This window comes from Sparus aurata, chromosome 9, assembly GCF_900880675.1.
Source record: "Sparus aurata chromosome 9, fSpaAur1.1, whole genome shotgun sequence".
In the NCBI taxonomy this organism is placed as follows: domain Eukaryota; kingdom Metazoa; phylum Chordata; class Actinopteri; order Spariformes; family Sparidae; genus Sparus; species Sparus aurata.
In genome coordinates this window covers 32,679,521-32,695,306 of record NC_044195.1, presented here as the reverse complement: position 1 = coordinate 32,695,306, position 15,786 = coordinate 32,679,521, and the positions used below count along the sequence as shown (strand labels likewise).

Here is a 15,786-nt window from a genome sequence, read left to right as displayed (position 1 = left end):
GAGGATCCTCAGTCACCTTTTAGAGCAGCTCATATCAGACAAACAGAATAACTGTAGTAACAGTGATGGAGGGAGACGGTCAGTTTAATCCCAACATGCATGTTTAACTTCAGTTTATGGGTTGAAACTCCTGCAGCTGTCCGGTCTCTTCACAGTATCCTCAAAAAGACCCGAGATTAGGAGCAGGTCATCTGACACTCGGCTCAGGTTAATGTTTATACAGAGCGGCTAAGCACACCTCAGCCTTACATGCATGTGCTCGTAAATGGATGAACAACTGGGCAGCGCCGCTGCCAGGACCCCCGGCAGAAGTCACAGAACAAGGTCCAACCAGCGAGGGGAGGAAAATTGGGAAGACATACAAGCTTCGATTAACTCTTGAGATCTAACACAACATTAAACCTTTCATGCACCATTTCCAGTAGTATATAGGGGCCATTTTTAATGATTTAAATTGGAGTACCATGTCACAACAATAAAGTGGCCGATCCACAAAACCTCGGCTGTTATCCTTTTATCTCGTCATTCAAAAGATTCAAACACAACACAAACAGATGGACCAAATGTTTTTCAGCTAAATAAAAGGTTCAAAATACTTTTATTCAGATTTTAATGACAGTTTTCTTGTATGTTTCTTCCTGAGACTGAAAATACATCAAATGCACCAAAGGTCAAATTATTTAGATTCCACCAATATAATTTACACTTGAATAGTTTTTCCTTTAAAGGGGCACTGTCTTGTTTAGAGAAAGAAATCAAACACTCATCATTTTAATATTTACAGTATAGATTAAGAAATATTTACTTTTGTCCATAAGTGAATAAACAAGCTGTTCTCACTGCTTGAAGCTAGAAAGGTGGCAGGGTCCGCCAAATATGAACAAAGTAAAGCTGTGATGACGCTTAATGTCCCCGACAACCTCTGTAGTCTCACTTACACACTTGTCAGCAACTCATAAAACAAGTAAGCGTTTTATAATTAAACTGTGGAATGTTTAATGATGTATTTCATGTGGTACGCCTGTGGTTACTGATGGTAACTGACCGTCTGTCCATCATTCCATCCTTACCAACAGATGACTAATATCCAAATGTCCACTATGACTCCAGGATTCACTGATTAGAATTTGGTGGTCAGAGGTCACTGTAAACACAAACACTCACAAAACACTCAAATGTATACAGTTAGTACAATAGAATTTGACATATAAGCTGGATCATATGTAACTTCAGAGGTTAAAAACACTGTGACATCACAATATTCTGACATATACTGAAGTAATTTGAGTTATTGTGTTTCTTGTTTGTGGTTGTAACAGTTCTCACAATCATCTCGTCGCCCTTTTTAACCCTTCATCCTCTTATAAAGCTCATTATTCAGGACCTTAAAATCCTTCTTCCTGCGTCGCTTTTCATACCAGTGCTGCTCGGTTTCCTCTGCAGGGGACGTTCACATAAATACTTTCTGATATAATAATATTTCATGCTCGTCATCAAACTCTAAACGAAAAGAAGACAACACACTCAGTTCTTATTCCGTTTATTTCTAGAGCAAACAATTTCTTTACATTGTTGCGGTTCTATCACGGGTGGAAGTTTAACAAAAAAGAAAACCCTTCTGTACAGTTTTATCATGAGAGGACAAAATAAAATAAAATAAAATATATAAATACAGGCTTGAATATTACATGACCGATTGAGACAAAAGAAAGACAGTGTACTGTAGAACATGCATAGTGAACAGTTTGCGAGGAATACCATCTTTGTTTGTTTGTTTGTTTGTTGGTTTGTTTGTTTGTAGGACCAGTGACGTGATAACAGATGCGAGCGACCGGCAGTCTGATTGGTAGAAAGCTCGATTTTAAAAACCAAACGATGGTGCGGAGAAAAAGTAAGGTAGAGTGCAGACAGGCATGTTGCAGAGTGTACAGGGCTGCATGTCGCTGAAATCAGTCTCAGTACCAATACTTAAAAAGCTAATTATAACACATGTAAAGTCTGTACATTCATTTACTTAAATAACCACAATTGGCCCGTTTTCAGTGGATTCCATGAATGAAAACAAAACACTCAAATAAAAATCCCAAGCTGTCCCTCCAAGGACGATAAATCATGAATACTTATATTATTTTTTTGTTATGATTAATTTGCTAGAAGACAGCAAATTAGATAATTTAAAAAGGCATGACGAGTCTGGTCCTTCTGAACCAAATCGTAATCAAATAATAATAAAAAATCAAACCCCATGGACAAAGTTTTAAAGCTTCATGAAATAAAAACTTAACACTGAAACAAAGTAAAAACGCAGCCGTGATCAGAGATCGTTCCCTCGACGCCCTGCCTGGATACGTCTACCAGCTCGCATGGTTTCGGCTCCGTTTTTGTACCTTTTTTCTTAATGACTAACGTGACTACCTCCCCTCTACTGAAACATTAAATCAGAGATGAGTAATCTGATGATGTTACAAGTGCACTTTAACAGCCAGAAAACCCCCCCCGGGCCCTTCACGACAGCACTGAGTTGACATGTGCTGCAGGTTACATGCAAGCTAATTTTTGCTAACGTGCAAAAAAGTTAGATAGTAAACCTGTTCACCTCTTCTTCTTTTTTTTTTGTGTTTGTTTTCCCGTTGACATGTAAAATTTTGCGAAGCAGTGGGTCAAAAAGTGTATGTACAAAATACCTTGACGTGTGGATTTGAGGGTTATTGCAGAAAGCTTGTGGTTACGTGAGGAGGAAACTGAACGACTAATACTGTTTTTCATCGCAGGTTAAGAACGCCGCCGCGGCTCCCGTTTTCCTGCAGATTCACATTATTATTTTTTTTGTTTTGTTTTGAGAGTTGCAGTGCTGTACATCCCGTTCGCTCTCTGCAGTCCCAGTCGACGAACGTGTGTGTGTGAGTGTGTGTAAAGTGAGTAAGGCCTGGTAAACGTCTTTTTTTCCCCGACTGTCTCGCGTCAAACTCTGAGCGGGGGAAGGAGGGGAAACATCTGCAGTATTTACAAAAGGGGCTTCTTCTTCCTCTTCGAACAGAGTCTCTCGACTGAGCAGCAGCCTCGGACGTTTACAGGTTAAGATGCAACAAACCGGCAACCCGACAGGCAACCGTTTGTGAAAGCACGTCGAACAAGAAGCACTTTTTCTGAACGCTCAGGGTGAAAATACAGGCGGCGTTTTCCATCGGCTCAACTTCTGCCTGCTGATTGTGAGTTTTAAGACAAATTCAGACAATTTTACGTGTGCAGTTTAACAGCGATTTCATCTTCTCTGCCTTTATGAATAAAGATCTGCACCGAATTTGAAGGATTGTCAATTCTGTAGCTTTTTTTTGAAAAGGGGAATTCAATTGATGGAGCAACTCTTAATTAGAAATCAGCATAAAAAAGTCTTCACTTCTATGAGCCATGATCAAAATCAGTAAACTTAAAAACATTAACTTAAAATGCTCATACAGTACTTTATTATTTTTTCTTTTATGTCACATTGTTCTTTAACATTTCCTTTTTTTTTTCCTTTTGGTTTTTACGCTCCCCAAATCAGAATTCATCCCAAAAACCTGTGAGCTCACAACCATCACTGGGCCAGCCAAATGACATTTCATCCCAAAAAAAGCTGTAGTCGATTTGACGTTAATTTCTCTGGCACGATAACATTTCCTCCACTCGGGTGATGAACATTTCACGGCATCATGTGCGAACTCCTTAACTCTACCAAATCTGGAGGAGAAACTTTCTGTGTGGAGGCTGTTGGGAAACCGAGGAGGAAGAGAAACGAAAGTGCATTTCTTACATCCAAAAACTCCCAAATGTGTTGACTCCCCTCCCCACCGGTCGAAAAAACCAATCCACAGTTACATTCAAAAGTTTCTAGAGCAGAGGCGGGGAGGAGGAACTGAACGACGAAGATGTTGCTGCGAGGATCTCCCTCCAAAGAGGAAGAAAAGCGGAGTGGAGCTCGAGTTGTGATGAGAAGGAGGGGGAAGCTCAGAGACGGGGGGAGTCTGAAAGAAGTGAGGCTTTGACGTGGAAAACCTCCGCCGGCGTCCTTCCGCAGGGTTTCTGACTGAACCCTCCCTCCATTAACTGTGAGAGGAGACGTCAGAGGAGCTGCTGCTATTGCTGTTGGTCGTCTGAGCTCGCTTGATGTACAAGTTCAGTAACTTCATCTGCAGAAGAACAAAGACAACACATATTAATGTTTTACTGTAAAAGTAATCTGACAGTTTCAAGAACAAACCAAGATTAATGATATCGTGAAGCAGCGAGGGATCATGGGAGTTGGTGTCTCCAACAACTGACCAATGAAAACCACGGAGTTGAAGATTTGGAGAAACAGAACAGCTCTCAGATTGAACGGCTGCCATTGAAAATGTATTAAACATCAACTGTTAAAAAGTAACTACGACTCTGAGTAGTGTTTGAGAAGAATACTTTCACTCAAGTATTATTTTACTTTTACTTGTAATCGAGTAATATTTCACTAATGTAACTGTGCAGTACATTTTCAATGGCGATTGCATGCAGTGTTTTTTAGTGTTTTTGTCCGTATGTCGGCTTTCCATTGATCGATCAATCAAATCAGATGTTAATTCAAATTGTACTCAGTAATCAACCTTTAATTTAAAAGTAACTAAGTAGATTAAATGGTTGAGTATGAGTAAAATTACATAGTTGAGAAAAATATTCATAAAAGTTCAAATACCCCCAAAAAATACTTTTTTGAAGTCATTAGAACAGCTGTGATTAGTTACTTCCATCCCTGTAAATCACCTCCAGTGATGTCACTCAGTGGCTAAGATGCATTGTGGGTAATGTAGTCACCAGGTTTTGAAAAGGGACCAAAAAAAAAGGTGATACCTCTGGTTCTGCTGTATCGATCGTGATTTTAAACTGTCCACAATGAGTCAAACAGTGTTAAAGACCTGGACTGCTTTTTAAAACCTAGAGCCTACATTACCCACAATGCAGCTCAGCCGCAAAGCGACATCACTGGAAGCAATCTCTCAGATGCCCAAATGCAGATTTTGTATATGTAGTGGGAAAACACTGGTCGGCGTAACAGTAGGCCGCTACAAAATGAATGAGAATGGATTAAAACCATTTATTGTTGTCACATGTCTTAATGAAATGAAGAAGAAAGTCTTAAACGCTGCTTTTCTAAAGCACTCGCGTTACAGAACATCATCTCGGATGGTTTTAAAATAAGGAAGGACTGAAAGTGACTGAATTCAGTCATCCTAAGAGCTTTTTAAATCCTCTATACGCTGAGGAAATGTATGTCAACAGGCGGGAAAACCCCAGACCATCGTTTTGAAAGTAGAGGAGATATCGCTGTGATGATGTCCGACCACTCAGAAACATGCATGTTATCAACACGTTACCATAAGCGGACGGCGGAGGGTCTTTCCATTCAGGTGAACATGACCCTCAGACATCAGCCCTTATATAACTCAAGGACACATGTAGAGGAAAGTAGGGCAAATATGACCCCGAGCTTTATAATTGGACAACCGGTTAAAACCTGCTTAGAAATAACAACATGGGAATATGATAAGGCTGTGCGTCTGTTGGTGTGTGTGTGTGTGTGTGTGTGTGTGTGTGTGTGAATGCATAGACTGGACGCCCTCCGTACCTTGCTGCCCGTGAGCTGTGCCAGGTGGGGTTTGAGATCCTCGCCAATCACGGAGTAGATAGCCACGAGACAGAACACGCTGGCCTTGCGAACGCTGCTCTCTGTGTTGTCATAGCCCTGCGGGGAGACGAGGCAGCATCAGGCACGGCGCGCACACGGACGTGCACACACGTACACACACACGAGGGGTCAGCAGGAACGTGGGAGGAGCCGCAGACAGTGCAGAGTACACGCAAACATTTCCAGGGACAAATAAGGCAAATAATTCCCCAGTGTCCAAATATGAACATTGTCCAAATATGCCTCTTTGGAGCTGACAGGGAGGTTTCTGCTCTCTCTGTTGCCTCAAACGTCTGCTCTTGAGGTTATTTAGTACATAGAAATAAAGGACAAGAGTTTAAAAACAAGTGTTTGTACAAATTAATTAAAAGAGTGTTTTAGTTTGCAGGTTTTGGATATTTAAGTCCATTCAGAACAAAAAAAAATAAATATAAAGAGGAAAACTGAGCAACTTTTAGAGCCAAATAAATCTAAATCATCCTGAAAACATGTTATTAAAAAGCTTTTCATGTGGCGCGTCAGACCTGCAGGAGTCCGGGGATGATGTCAGGCAGCAGCTGCAGTAAGGAATCCTTGGCGATGCGTTCGATGACTTTGGTTTGCATCTTGATGGCGGCCAGGTTGATGGGGTAGTCGGCTGTCTGCACGATGGGGCACAGCACCTTGATGCACTGCTCGGGGTGGATGGAGCCGGCCAGGGTGGACGCCGCCTCCTCGGCTGCACGCACCACCTAAAAAAACACACGAACATATTAAGATCTATAACGTGATAATGTGGAAAATGAGGGAATTACTGTATTTGTGTCATTTAAGAACCGATCCAGGGGAAACAACATGGGCATCTTCTGTCACAGAGGTTTTCCTCGTGCAAACATAAATAGACTTTAATATCTACGGCAACTTCTGTGCAGGAAAAATGACTAAAACGGAGAATATATAGGAAAAAAATTTACTTTTTAGAGCAAACGTTTCTTATTCAAACAGCCTAAAAGGTCTTTTTTGTCTCAGCTCACCTGCAAAAGACTCAAAACACTGAAACCTGTTTGAAGCTGTGAACGCTGCATTATTAAACCATTAGTTTAATTTGTTATCTGCCTTTGATTCTTGGTCCCAACATGTGGATTAATATTGATCTGGAAGCCTCATCAAAGGTCCGTCTCCCTGTGTGTACCCGCTCTGTGTACCAGCTTTTCTCTCAGAGTAACCCGAGTGTGTTTCTGACTGGAGGTCAAAGTAGAAGTTATTATTATTATTGTTCTCATAGTGGTCTCGATGTTAACCCTTTGAACTCTGAGCTTCCTATAAATCTCAGGTATACCATATGTTATTATATTATTTATCTATGTGTCATTTCGTGCCAACTAAAGCAGAATTCAGAACTTTTCATAAGGAAGGAAGCAGGGACCTTAAATGGGGATAAAATAATGTAATCGTGTGGCTTTTATTGACTGAACGGATCAAATCCTGACAGTGAAACGAGTCATTTTGTGGACGTTCAAAATAATTTATCCTATATCCTTATACGTTCGTGAAGTGAAACATGACTCTCAGTTCTTCAGCTCAAAAAAACAGATATTATTTCACGGTTTCCAAACTCTCCTGAACTCATCGTGTAATTAAATGTGTACCTCCTTGTGAGAGTCTTTGTGGGCCTCCAGAGTCTTCATGATGGTGAGCTCGGCGTAGTTTTTGAAGCGGGCCGGCTGGTTCCTCAGAATTTCTTTCAGCACACGCAGGGCCAGAGCTCGGATGGTGTGCTGGGGGAGGCAGAGATATGAGCCATCAGTTAGAAGTAGAAATGTCCTGCAGTGTTAAAGATTCTGTGTATCTACACTGTTTACAGTCACTCAGACTTCTTGAGATTATCAGCAGAGAGATTCCCTCATTGTATGCTAATTAGCCTCTGAGAGTCTTTAGATAACGTACGTCTTTATCACCCAGCGTCTCCAGCAGGAGGAGGAGGATGGTTTTAAAGTGTTCGTCCCACACAGCCATGTTGTCCTCCCGCGTGATCTTCAGCAGCTCCACCAGGGCGCCCTTACGCTCCTCAGAGCGCTCGTTGTGATTGGACAGTTCCTTCAGCAGGTCGGCAACCATGTCTGAGTGGTCCTGACCGACTGGTCGCCGGAGAGGACGAGAGGAACGTGTTACACATCAGAAACACAGCGGCTGACATCTTACTGTGGCCTAAAAGATCCAAACCAGCAGTCATTTTAGTGGAGTTTTTACTTTTACTTGATTACAACTCGACACTGATGATCTACTGTAAATTAATTTTACTCCTGAAATACTGAAAACCACTCCACATTTTTAAAAAGCATCACCTTTAAGAGGATAAAAGTGACGCCCACGTACCATAATGGATGTTGTATTAGGCACAGTTAAAGGAACAGTTAACACAAAAAGAAAATTCAGTCACAAGTTGGTTAAAGTGTCGTAGTCGACAAAATACTTCTGGACAAACCACTTGAAAAATGAATGAAAAAAGCATCATAAAGCCTAATTCAAGTCTCCAGAAGCCCCTAAATCCCCAAACTGATTTGATAAGATGTTACTGAATTCCTTCTGTTAGATGCAATCTCACTGTAGCTGCTAAAGTCCTGAAGTGGGTGCACGAGTTCGACTACACATCGAGAGTGTAAATAACATCTTTTCAATCATCTTTGTATCTGGGGGCTTCAGGAGACTTTTTATGTTTTTTATGAGATTTTAAAACAAGCTTCCAGCTGCTTCAGTTTAAGAGAGGACGCTGTCACTTCACCTGACTTTCAGTCAACAGCGAGGTGAGAAGATGACGACTGAATTTTCCCTTTTTTGGGTGAAGTGTTCCTTTAACAGCTCAGTACACAATGAGGGCTTTAAGTCATGACACTACGGGACTTAAAAGGTTAAATATGAAAGATTTTGATCATTAAGGACTAAGAACTTATAGGTGTGCACCTTCTAATATGTGATGTTATTTATCTGTTTTTCTAATAATTGGAAAAAATGCACTTTACTGTGCTGTAGGTGTTAGTGTGATGTAGGGTGTTTTATGGCAGCAGGTGTCTAGATATTAACTGTTAATCTAGATGACTAGAGCTGTATTACACGTATGAATAAACAGCCAAACATTAGGTTTAATAAAGAAAATACCACACAGAGCATTAGTCAACCCTGCCGGCTCGGTCAGCACTCAAAGCAGGATCGGTTGAGTTAGTGAACAAAGGTGCTGGGTGGGAGTTAAGTTAGAGGATCATGAAGAAATGGGGATGAGATTCGAGAGAGCTGAGTGAATAATGCAAACAAAGAGTGAGTGGAGTGAGGGTTGCAGTCAGTAAATCAGTCAGTCGGTCGGTCAGTCAGTCAGTCAGCCAGGCGGGGGAGGCACCTTTACTAGGACCAAAGAGCTTGGGGATCGTCATCTTGTTTTCACACTTTCCTGACGTCGGCCTGGAGAGAAGGAGGGAGGTGAAGGAGGGATGGAGGTGGAGGTGGGGAGGTGAGGGACAGAGGGGGGGGGGGGGGAGGGGGGGTGCAGAGCAGAGGATGTGATGACGACCAACAACAACCGACACACAACAGAATCTGCAGACACACACACACCTCACGTTTGTGGTAAACATCCTGCAGATACTTCTGTGTGTTGCGTCAATCACGTCAACCTGTTTGAATAAGTTTCACCAGCTAACTGAGTGAAAAGGAACATTAACTGTAACACGTTTTGTGGTTTAAACTTCAACATCAGCAGACAGCAGCAGCCTGTCTGGGCATCCTCACGTTACACGGTGGACGGACAGATTGGCAGAGTGATAACAGAGACGTCAGGACTGTGATTCTTTTCTCACCAGCTCCTCAGGAAGCAAACTCTTCTGACTCTTAGTAGTAGGTATAAAGTGTAAAGCCCTAGTTGCACTCGCTCCATGTAACATCAACTATTAATAAAGTTAGAATTACTTTGCCCACTTTCTGCACGTGTTACAGACATAAAAACACCCATGAACGGCGATCAATATGTGATCAGGACCTCGGGGACAGCTTGCCTTCATGGACAGATATCCAGCAGACGTCCATCTATCGAATCTAATAACTTGTTTTTACTGTCATAATTAATGGATTCATTGTTACGTCATTGTAAATCTGAAATAAATGTCGTAACAGTTTCTTCAGATTGTTTCTTTGTCCAACCAACAGTCCAAAGATCTACAGCAACAAAGCAAATCCTCACATTTAAGAATTGATTATCAAAATAGTTGATGATTAGTTTCTCTGGATCGCCTTGAATCATTGCAGCTTCAATGCAATATTTAATTTTAAAGCTTCTACTGGCTCACGTTGACATGTCTGCATACATCGGTTAAATAAATGCTAATGAGAGTCTGAGCATCTGAATTTGCGTTTCTACGACGCAGTTTGTGGAACACTTTCAATCAACACGAGATTAAAACTACTTTGTTCCAGAGCTCCTAAAAACGACACTCAGATCAATTAAAGACACAAAACCACCGTCCACTGATAAATTAACTCACAGTCACGGAACTGCTCCACGTCATCGTCGAAGACGGCCTCCTTCAGGGCGCTCTTGTCGTACGTGCAGATGTGTCTCCGTAGCCGTAAGGCGCGAACCTCTCGGCCTCGAGGCCCAGAGAACGAGCGAGGCGACGGCGTTGTTGAGTAGTGACGTCTTGTTGTCTAAGGCGGTGCGACCTCCTTCCACCATGTCCAAACCCAGACGGGGCGTCAGAGCCGGGAGAGGACGCCACGCCTTCTCTTCCTGCTGTTAGACAGGAGAGAGGGGAAGAATAAGAGAGGGGATTAATGTCATTATGGTTCGATGAAAAGTCGACGTGACGAGAACAGTTGAGAAAACCGTTGTGACTTACTGCATCGTCCCTCTTGCCTCCTGCATGATGGGCTCGTTCAGGTCCTCCTGGCTCCGGTAGCTGAAGCTCTGGATGGCCTCGGGATGACGCCGCGCAGCGAGCTGTAGATCTCCTCTGAGTTCATGTTCTCCGTGTCGTACTCCATCATGCTTACCAGACGCAACAAACACGGAGAGAAATACACACCAGATGTATATGAGATGCATTTCTGGAGAAGACACACAAGCATGAATTTGTCTCGTCATCATGCAAAGAGCTTTGGCTTTTCACAGATTAGTTTTTTAGAAAGGGAGAGGTCAGCTGTGAGAACATCTGATTGTCTGTGTTTTTTATTTCGGACACACCAAAACATTAGCCACACTTTAGCGACGATTCAGTTGATTAGAGATGAATATTCGTTCACGGAAGAAACTGACACAGAAGAAAACTGAAAGATTTGCTCAGCTGGGTTTTAACAAAAAGAATGTGTAACAGGACAAGGATCGGGGTCGAGGGGAATAATCCCCTTTGGTGTCTCGGCCCACCTCATTACCTGGGTGAATATGCTCTGCGCAGGACCTGAGGGAGGGGGCGGCAGGGGTGGAGTGGGGCGGAGGAGGAGGAGGAGGGGCAGGGGGGTGCTTTGACAGTCCGTCGACACCCCAACCCCATAACCGACTGTTGCCACAGCGCAGCCGGCAGGGAAGGATGCACAGACAAGGAGGGAGAAGGGCGAGGCGAGGAGATGGAAAATGAACGACGGGTGGAGACACGAAGATGGACGAGAGAAGGGAAGAGGAGGAGGAGGAGAGGAGGAAAACGACACGTGTGCAGAAAGAGAAAGAGACAAAAAAGAAACCAGTCTGAGCTTTAAGGTTGAGGGAAAGTGTTAATTTAGAGGAATGCATTGGAAAGAAGCAGAATCCCACAAAATCAGCGTCACGTAAAAATCAAGAGTTTCCACATCGAGAGACGTTTTCTGCACGTATCCAAGTGAACTTCAGGGTCAAATAAGGTCGTTACAACCAGAAAGCTCCAGAATCTGTGTTTATGGGTTTCTGCTTACACAGAAAAGGACTGTAGAGTGCCTCAAGTGAGTGAGCTGCTCAGATTTATACTGTATTTAAAGGAGCAGTTCACCCAAAAGGGATATTTCAGTCATTATCTTCTCACAATCATGACGATGGAAAGTCAGGTGACATTTTGTGGTCCACCAAACATTTCTGGAGCTTCACCGTAAAACAGCGTTACAACTGAAGTAGCTGGAAACTTGTTCTAAGTGTAAATAACGTCTTTTTTTTTTCTCCAGCTTCTTCAGTTGTTTTGGAGGATGCTGCAGCGCCGTTTCCGTGGACTACAAAACCTCACCCGACTTTGCCATCCGCATGACGGTGGGTAGAAGATGCCAGAATTTCTGTTTTGGGTAAACTTCTCCTTTAAAGAACTGTAATTATTATTAGTCCACTGTGCACATAACTTTGGCACAGAAGCAGTAAAAAAGGAAATGATGTAAGACGACATCAAAGAGCCCGGTTATCAAACGTTTTACAGCACCAATTATGTCCGAGGCTGTAAAAACTTTATCAAGATCTCTCTGAGCAGCTCACTCGGTTTCATGCTCCCACCAACACGCCCGTTCGTTAGTCCAACTACACATCATAGCAGCAGCAGAAGAATCAACAGGGTTAAACCACAGCCAGGCATTTGGACAGAACAGGAAATGTGTAGTAGAAGATAGTCAGACAGCAGATTTGGTGATTAGCTACCTTGGAGACAGTCCTCCGTGGGAACAGTTTGTCGGAGAGGTGAGGGGCTGGTTCTGCTGGGGTGTGGCGTTGTGGCGTCCGACCGATGGTGTTGCTCGGCGACCCCTGGAAGACAAGAAAAACAATGCGGTGACCCCGCTGAGGGATGGAACTCGTGACACGTTGAGGATTGTGTCTTAAACCAATGACGCGTCTCGATCGCAGTACTATCGAAGAATCACAGCTCTGCTTTTTCTCATTTCCTATAACTTCGTCACAATAAAAGCCCCCCGTTATTTAGTCATTTAAAAGCTTTTATTATGAAGAGTCATAAAAGAGTTTAGTTGGATCCTTTCCCCAGTCTCTAACAAAATGTGTGGTGCTGCTCTGGAACCAGTTCTTTGTCTGTCAAAAGGCAAAGAACCGGTTTAAGCGCTGGCTCCGAACCAGCGCCTGAATCACCGTTTCCCTCGACTTACCACACTGCTGCTGCTGGTGTTGCTGGAGTTCTTCAGGTGGTTGTGCAACAGTTTGGTGGCTCCGTCCTGGAACGTTTTGGGCAGAGCTCCCAGCAGCATGGTGAACTCGGGGGTGTTGAGCTCAAACAGAGCGATCAGCACCACCTGGGCCGCCTGGAGGTACGAGCGGCAGGTTAGGACGGAGGACACGACGGCTTAAAGAGTAAAAGGTTCCCTGGTTTCAGAAGTACTCTGACCAGAATCATTTTAAAAATATAAAAACAAGAACAGTACGGGTTGAAGAGGACCAATCCAGTTATTAATGGTGAGCTTTAATAAAAGGTCAGAACAATTCTGAAACAACAGAAACCGACATTTCACCTCCACAGTGCACTTCTTGGTAGAACAACGATGCATTAAGCCTGTAGAAAGAAACTGTTGAAAGGTGAGTGTTGGAAGCTGCATTCAGTGGAAGAACTAATGAAGGTCACGACTCTTCAAGGACACTGTTGTTTATCAGTGCTGCAACATGCAAGTGAGTAAAGATCAAACTTGAAGGGGGCTTAGACGGCACCAACGTGGTGATTTGGACTATCAGAAGGATTTAAACTGGACTAAAGAAAGAAACTAGAACCAAACTAGTGTTCTTCTTCAGCTACGAGCAGATCTTGATTAAACTATCATCTTGATTTACTTTTATGCTAAAGAAAAAGTTAATTTAACGATTATTAAGTGCACTTTGTGGTTGTATGTTGCTTTGAACAAAAGGAAATTAAACAGAGATGATAATGATTAATGATTAATTAATAAATCCCTGTTAAGAAACCGACAACCAGCGATGTGCACGATGCATCAGAAAGTATCTTGTTACAAATAACAGCTTATAGAGTAAAATCCAATATTCTGGTGTCAGAAATTTGTGTTTTTTAATCAACACAAAAACAGTTTGTGAAACTGATATTATTACATTTTAGCTGTTTTAACACATCTCTAATGGAAGACTTCCAACAAATTTCACATTTTATTAATCCAATCCATCTAATCATGAGCAACTTTACTATAAAAACAGTCCTAACACTATTTTACAGACCTGAGCTGAACTACGTATCGAACCTGTCTTGTCGTACGGTAACAGATGTTAACAGCATGCAGGTATGCAGGTGGATGAGAGGTTGTTAAGGTGCGTCAGACAAACACGATGTGTTAGGCACTCAGAAGTAACACAACAGCATTCCTGTCGATGTTGAGCATTAAAACCGACTTAGAGAAGTCCATTCAAACAAAGCAAACAAGCATTTCCTGTCATCTGTCCAAAAATAAACATAAGGATTGAACCGGAGTCTTTTCTGGTTGCACAACAAGCTTCATCTAACGGGTGAGTCGTTGATTTGCAAGGCACAGACTGATTTTTAAGGTTGTTACAGCAAAACAGCGCAAATGGTAAGAGGTGAGTGAGAGATGCCACGCTTGAGTTTTCTCTGTCTCGAAGGTGTTGGTTAGGCACCGGGCAGGCGGGCAGTGCGTGCTCATCGTGTCGTGTTGTGATTGGCTGTCGGAGCGGGGCTCTACCTGCTTACACCTTTCTTCCTGGTTGCCCTCAGCGGACAGTAAGGCTGCAGTGCTGGACCTGCCAGCGAGCTCCTCGCTCACCCAGTTATGAAGGGTCTGGGGCACAGTGGCAAGGCAGAAGGGGGGCGTTACATCATGACACAGGTCCTCCGACATTACACATGGAGGAACTTTCATCACACAGGGTTCGTACGGGTGCTTGAAATCCTTGAAAGTGCTTGAATTTCAATGTTGTGTTTTCAAGGTCTGAAAAGTGCTTGGATTTTAGTTTAAGTGCTTGAAAGTGCTTGATATAACTCTGTGTCTTGGCAACATTGGGATCAGATTGGATAGTTTTTTTCACAAGGAGAATTAAAATCAGTGTGTTGGATTGATGACACGTTCAATATTAATAAACTTTGATGAATAAGCGAACAGCTTATAAAAGTTTATGTCAAAAAAGGAAATTACAGGGTGCTCTCAGGTCTCCCTTTGTCCCGGTGCAAGTGTGCCTGAAGAACGCCAAGTGGCTTCCCTTTTTTTGGATAAAACTTTGTGTTCTCCTTTAATTTCTAAAGTTTTTGCTATCATGAAACATCATTTTAGAAGTTAACAGCATAATACAATGTACGTAATTGTGATAAAACGTGAAAAAAATAATCATGAGTATATATTCCTGTAGATATGTATTTTACCCCAGCGATAAGGTGCTGGAAAATGTTTAAATGATCCTTAAAAGTGCTTGAAAAGTGCTTGAATTTGACCTTGAAAAATGTGTACGAACCCTGATCACAACCAGCACAAATCCTCCTCCAGATAACGGACATTTATAGTCATGAAACAAACTGGAGTGACAAACGCTTCAAATCAAATCTGTCCTCTTTAGGATTCACCATCAGCGTGTCTGGAGATCAGGCCCTGATTTGGAAACTGAGGGATTTCGAGGAACAGCAGTGGAAAAACAAACAGAAGTGGACAGAGGAGAACATGTGACGTTCATCAGACGGGGGTAGGAGGGGGAGATAATGGACCGTTGACCCAAGGCCATCCGCACACGGAGAGTGACTGTTATCAAAGTTTACAACTGCTGCTGAACAAACACTGAAGGCTGAAGAATTCAGATGAGGGGAAAAAAGTGTCGAGGAATACAAGATGCCGCCGTCTGTCGAGTCTTTCCTCCGGCTAACTGTCCAGCAAGAGTGTTTCCTTGTAGAGCACAAATGTATAATCTGACAATCTACTGATGACTTACATCTGATCCTCGCAACTTATTAAACGACTGTCCAAGCAGTTAGCTCTGCAATTAGAATAGTTTAGTATAGAAATAAAGTCCTATGCAGATTATCACGCATCACCTGTTTCACATGTTGTGGACATTCATGTACATTGTGACATACGTGTGTTGTGACAGGAAGTGGACTGTTTACTCTAGTTGGTTACTTAGTGACAGAAAATACTACGAATGAGGCAGAGAAACACCGCCGCTCCTCACTGAAGCT

At 42.6% G+C, this 15,786-nt stretch overlaps 1 protein-coding gene across 1 annotated transcript; it reads right to left on the bottom strand.

Annotated features, from left to right (window-relative positions):
• Positions 1-1,524: 1,524 nt before the first annotated feature.
• On the bottom strand, positions 1,525-9,105 carry LOC115587933 (CLIP-associating protein 1-B-like). The gene is made up of 6 exons (XM_030428074.1): positions 9,066-9,105; positions 7,622-7,812; positions 7,324-7,452; positions 6,220-6,426; positions 5,636-5,752; positions 1,525-4,169 (listed from the first exon to the last, which is right to left on the bottom strand). Exons 1-6 carry the CDS (start codon positions 9,097-9,099, stop codon positions 4,083-4,085), a joined length of 765 nt encoding a protein of 254 aa, XP_030283934.1. The 5' UTR covers positions 9,100-9,105; the 3' UTR covers positions 1,525-4,082.
• Positions 9,106-15,786: the final 6,681 nt, after the last annotated feature.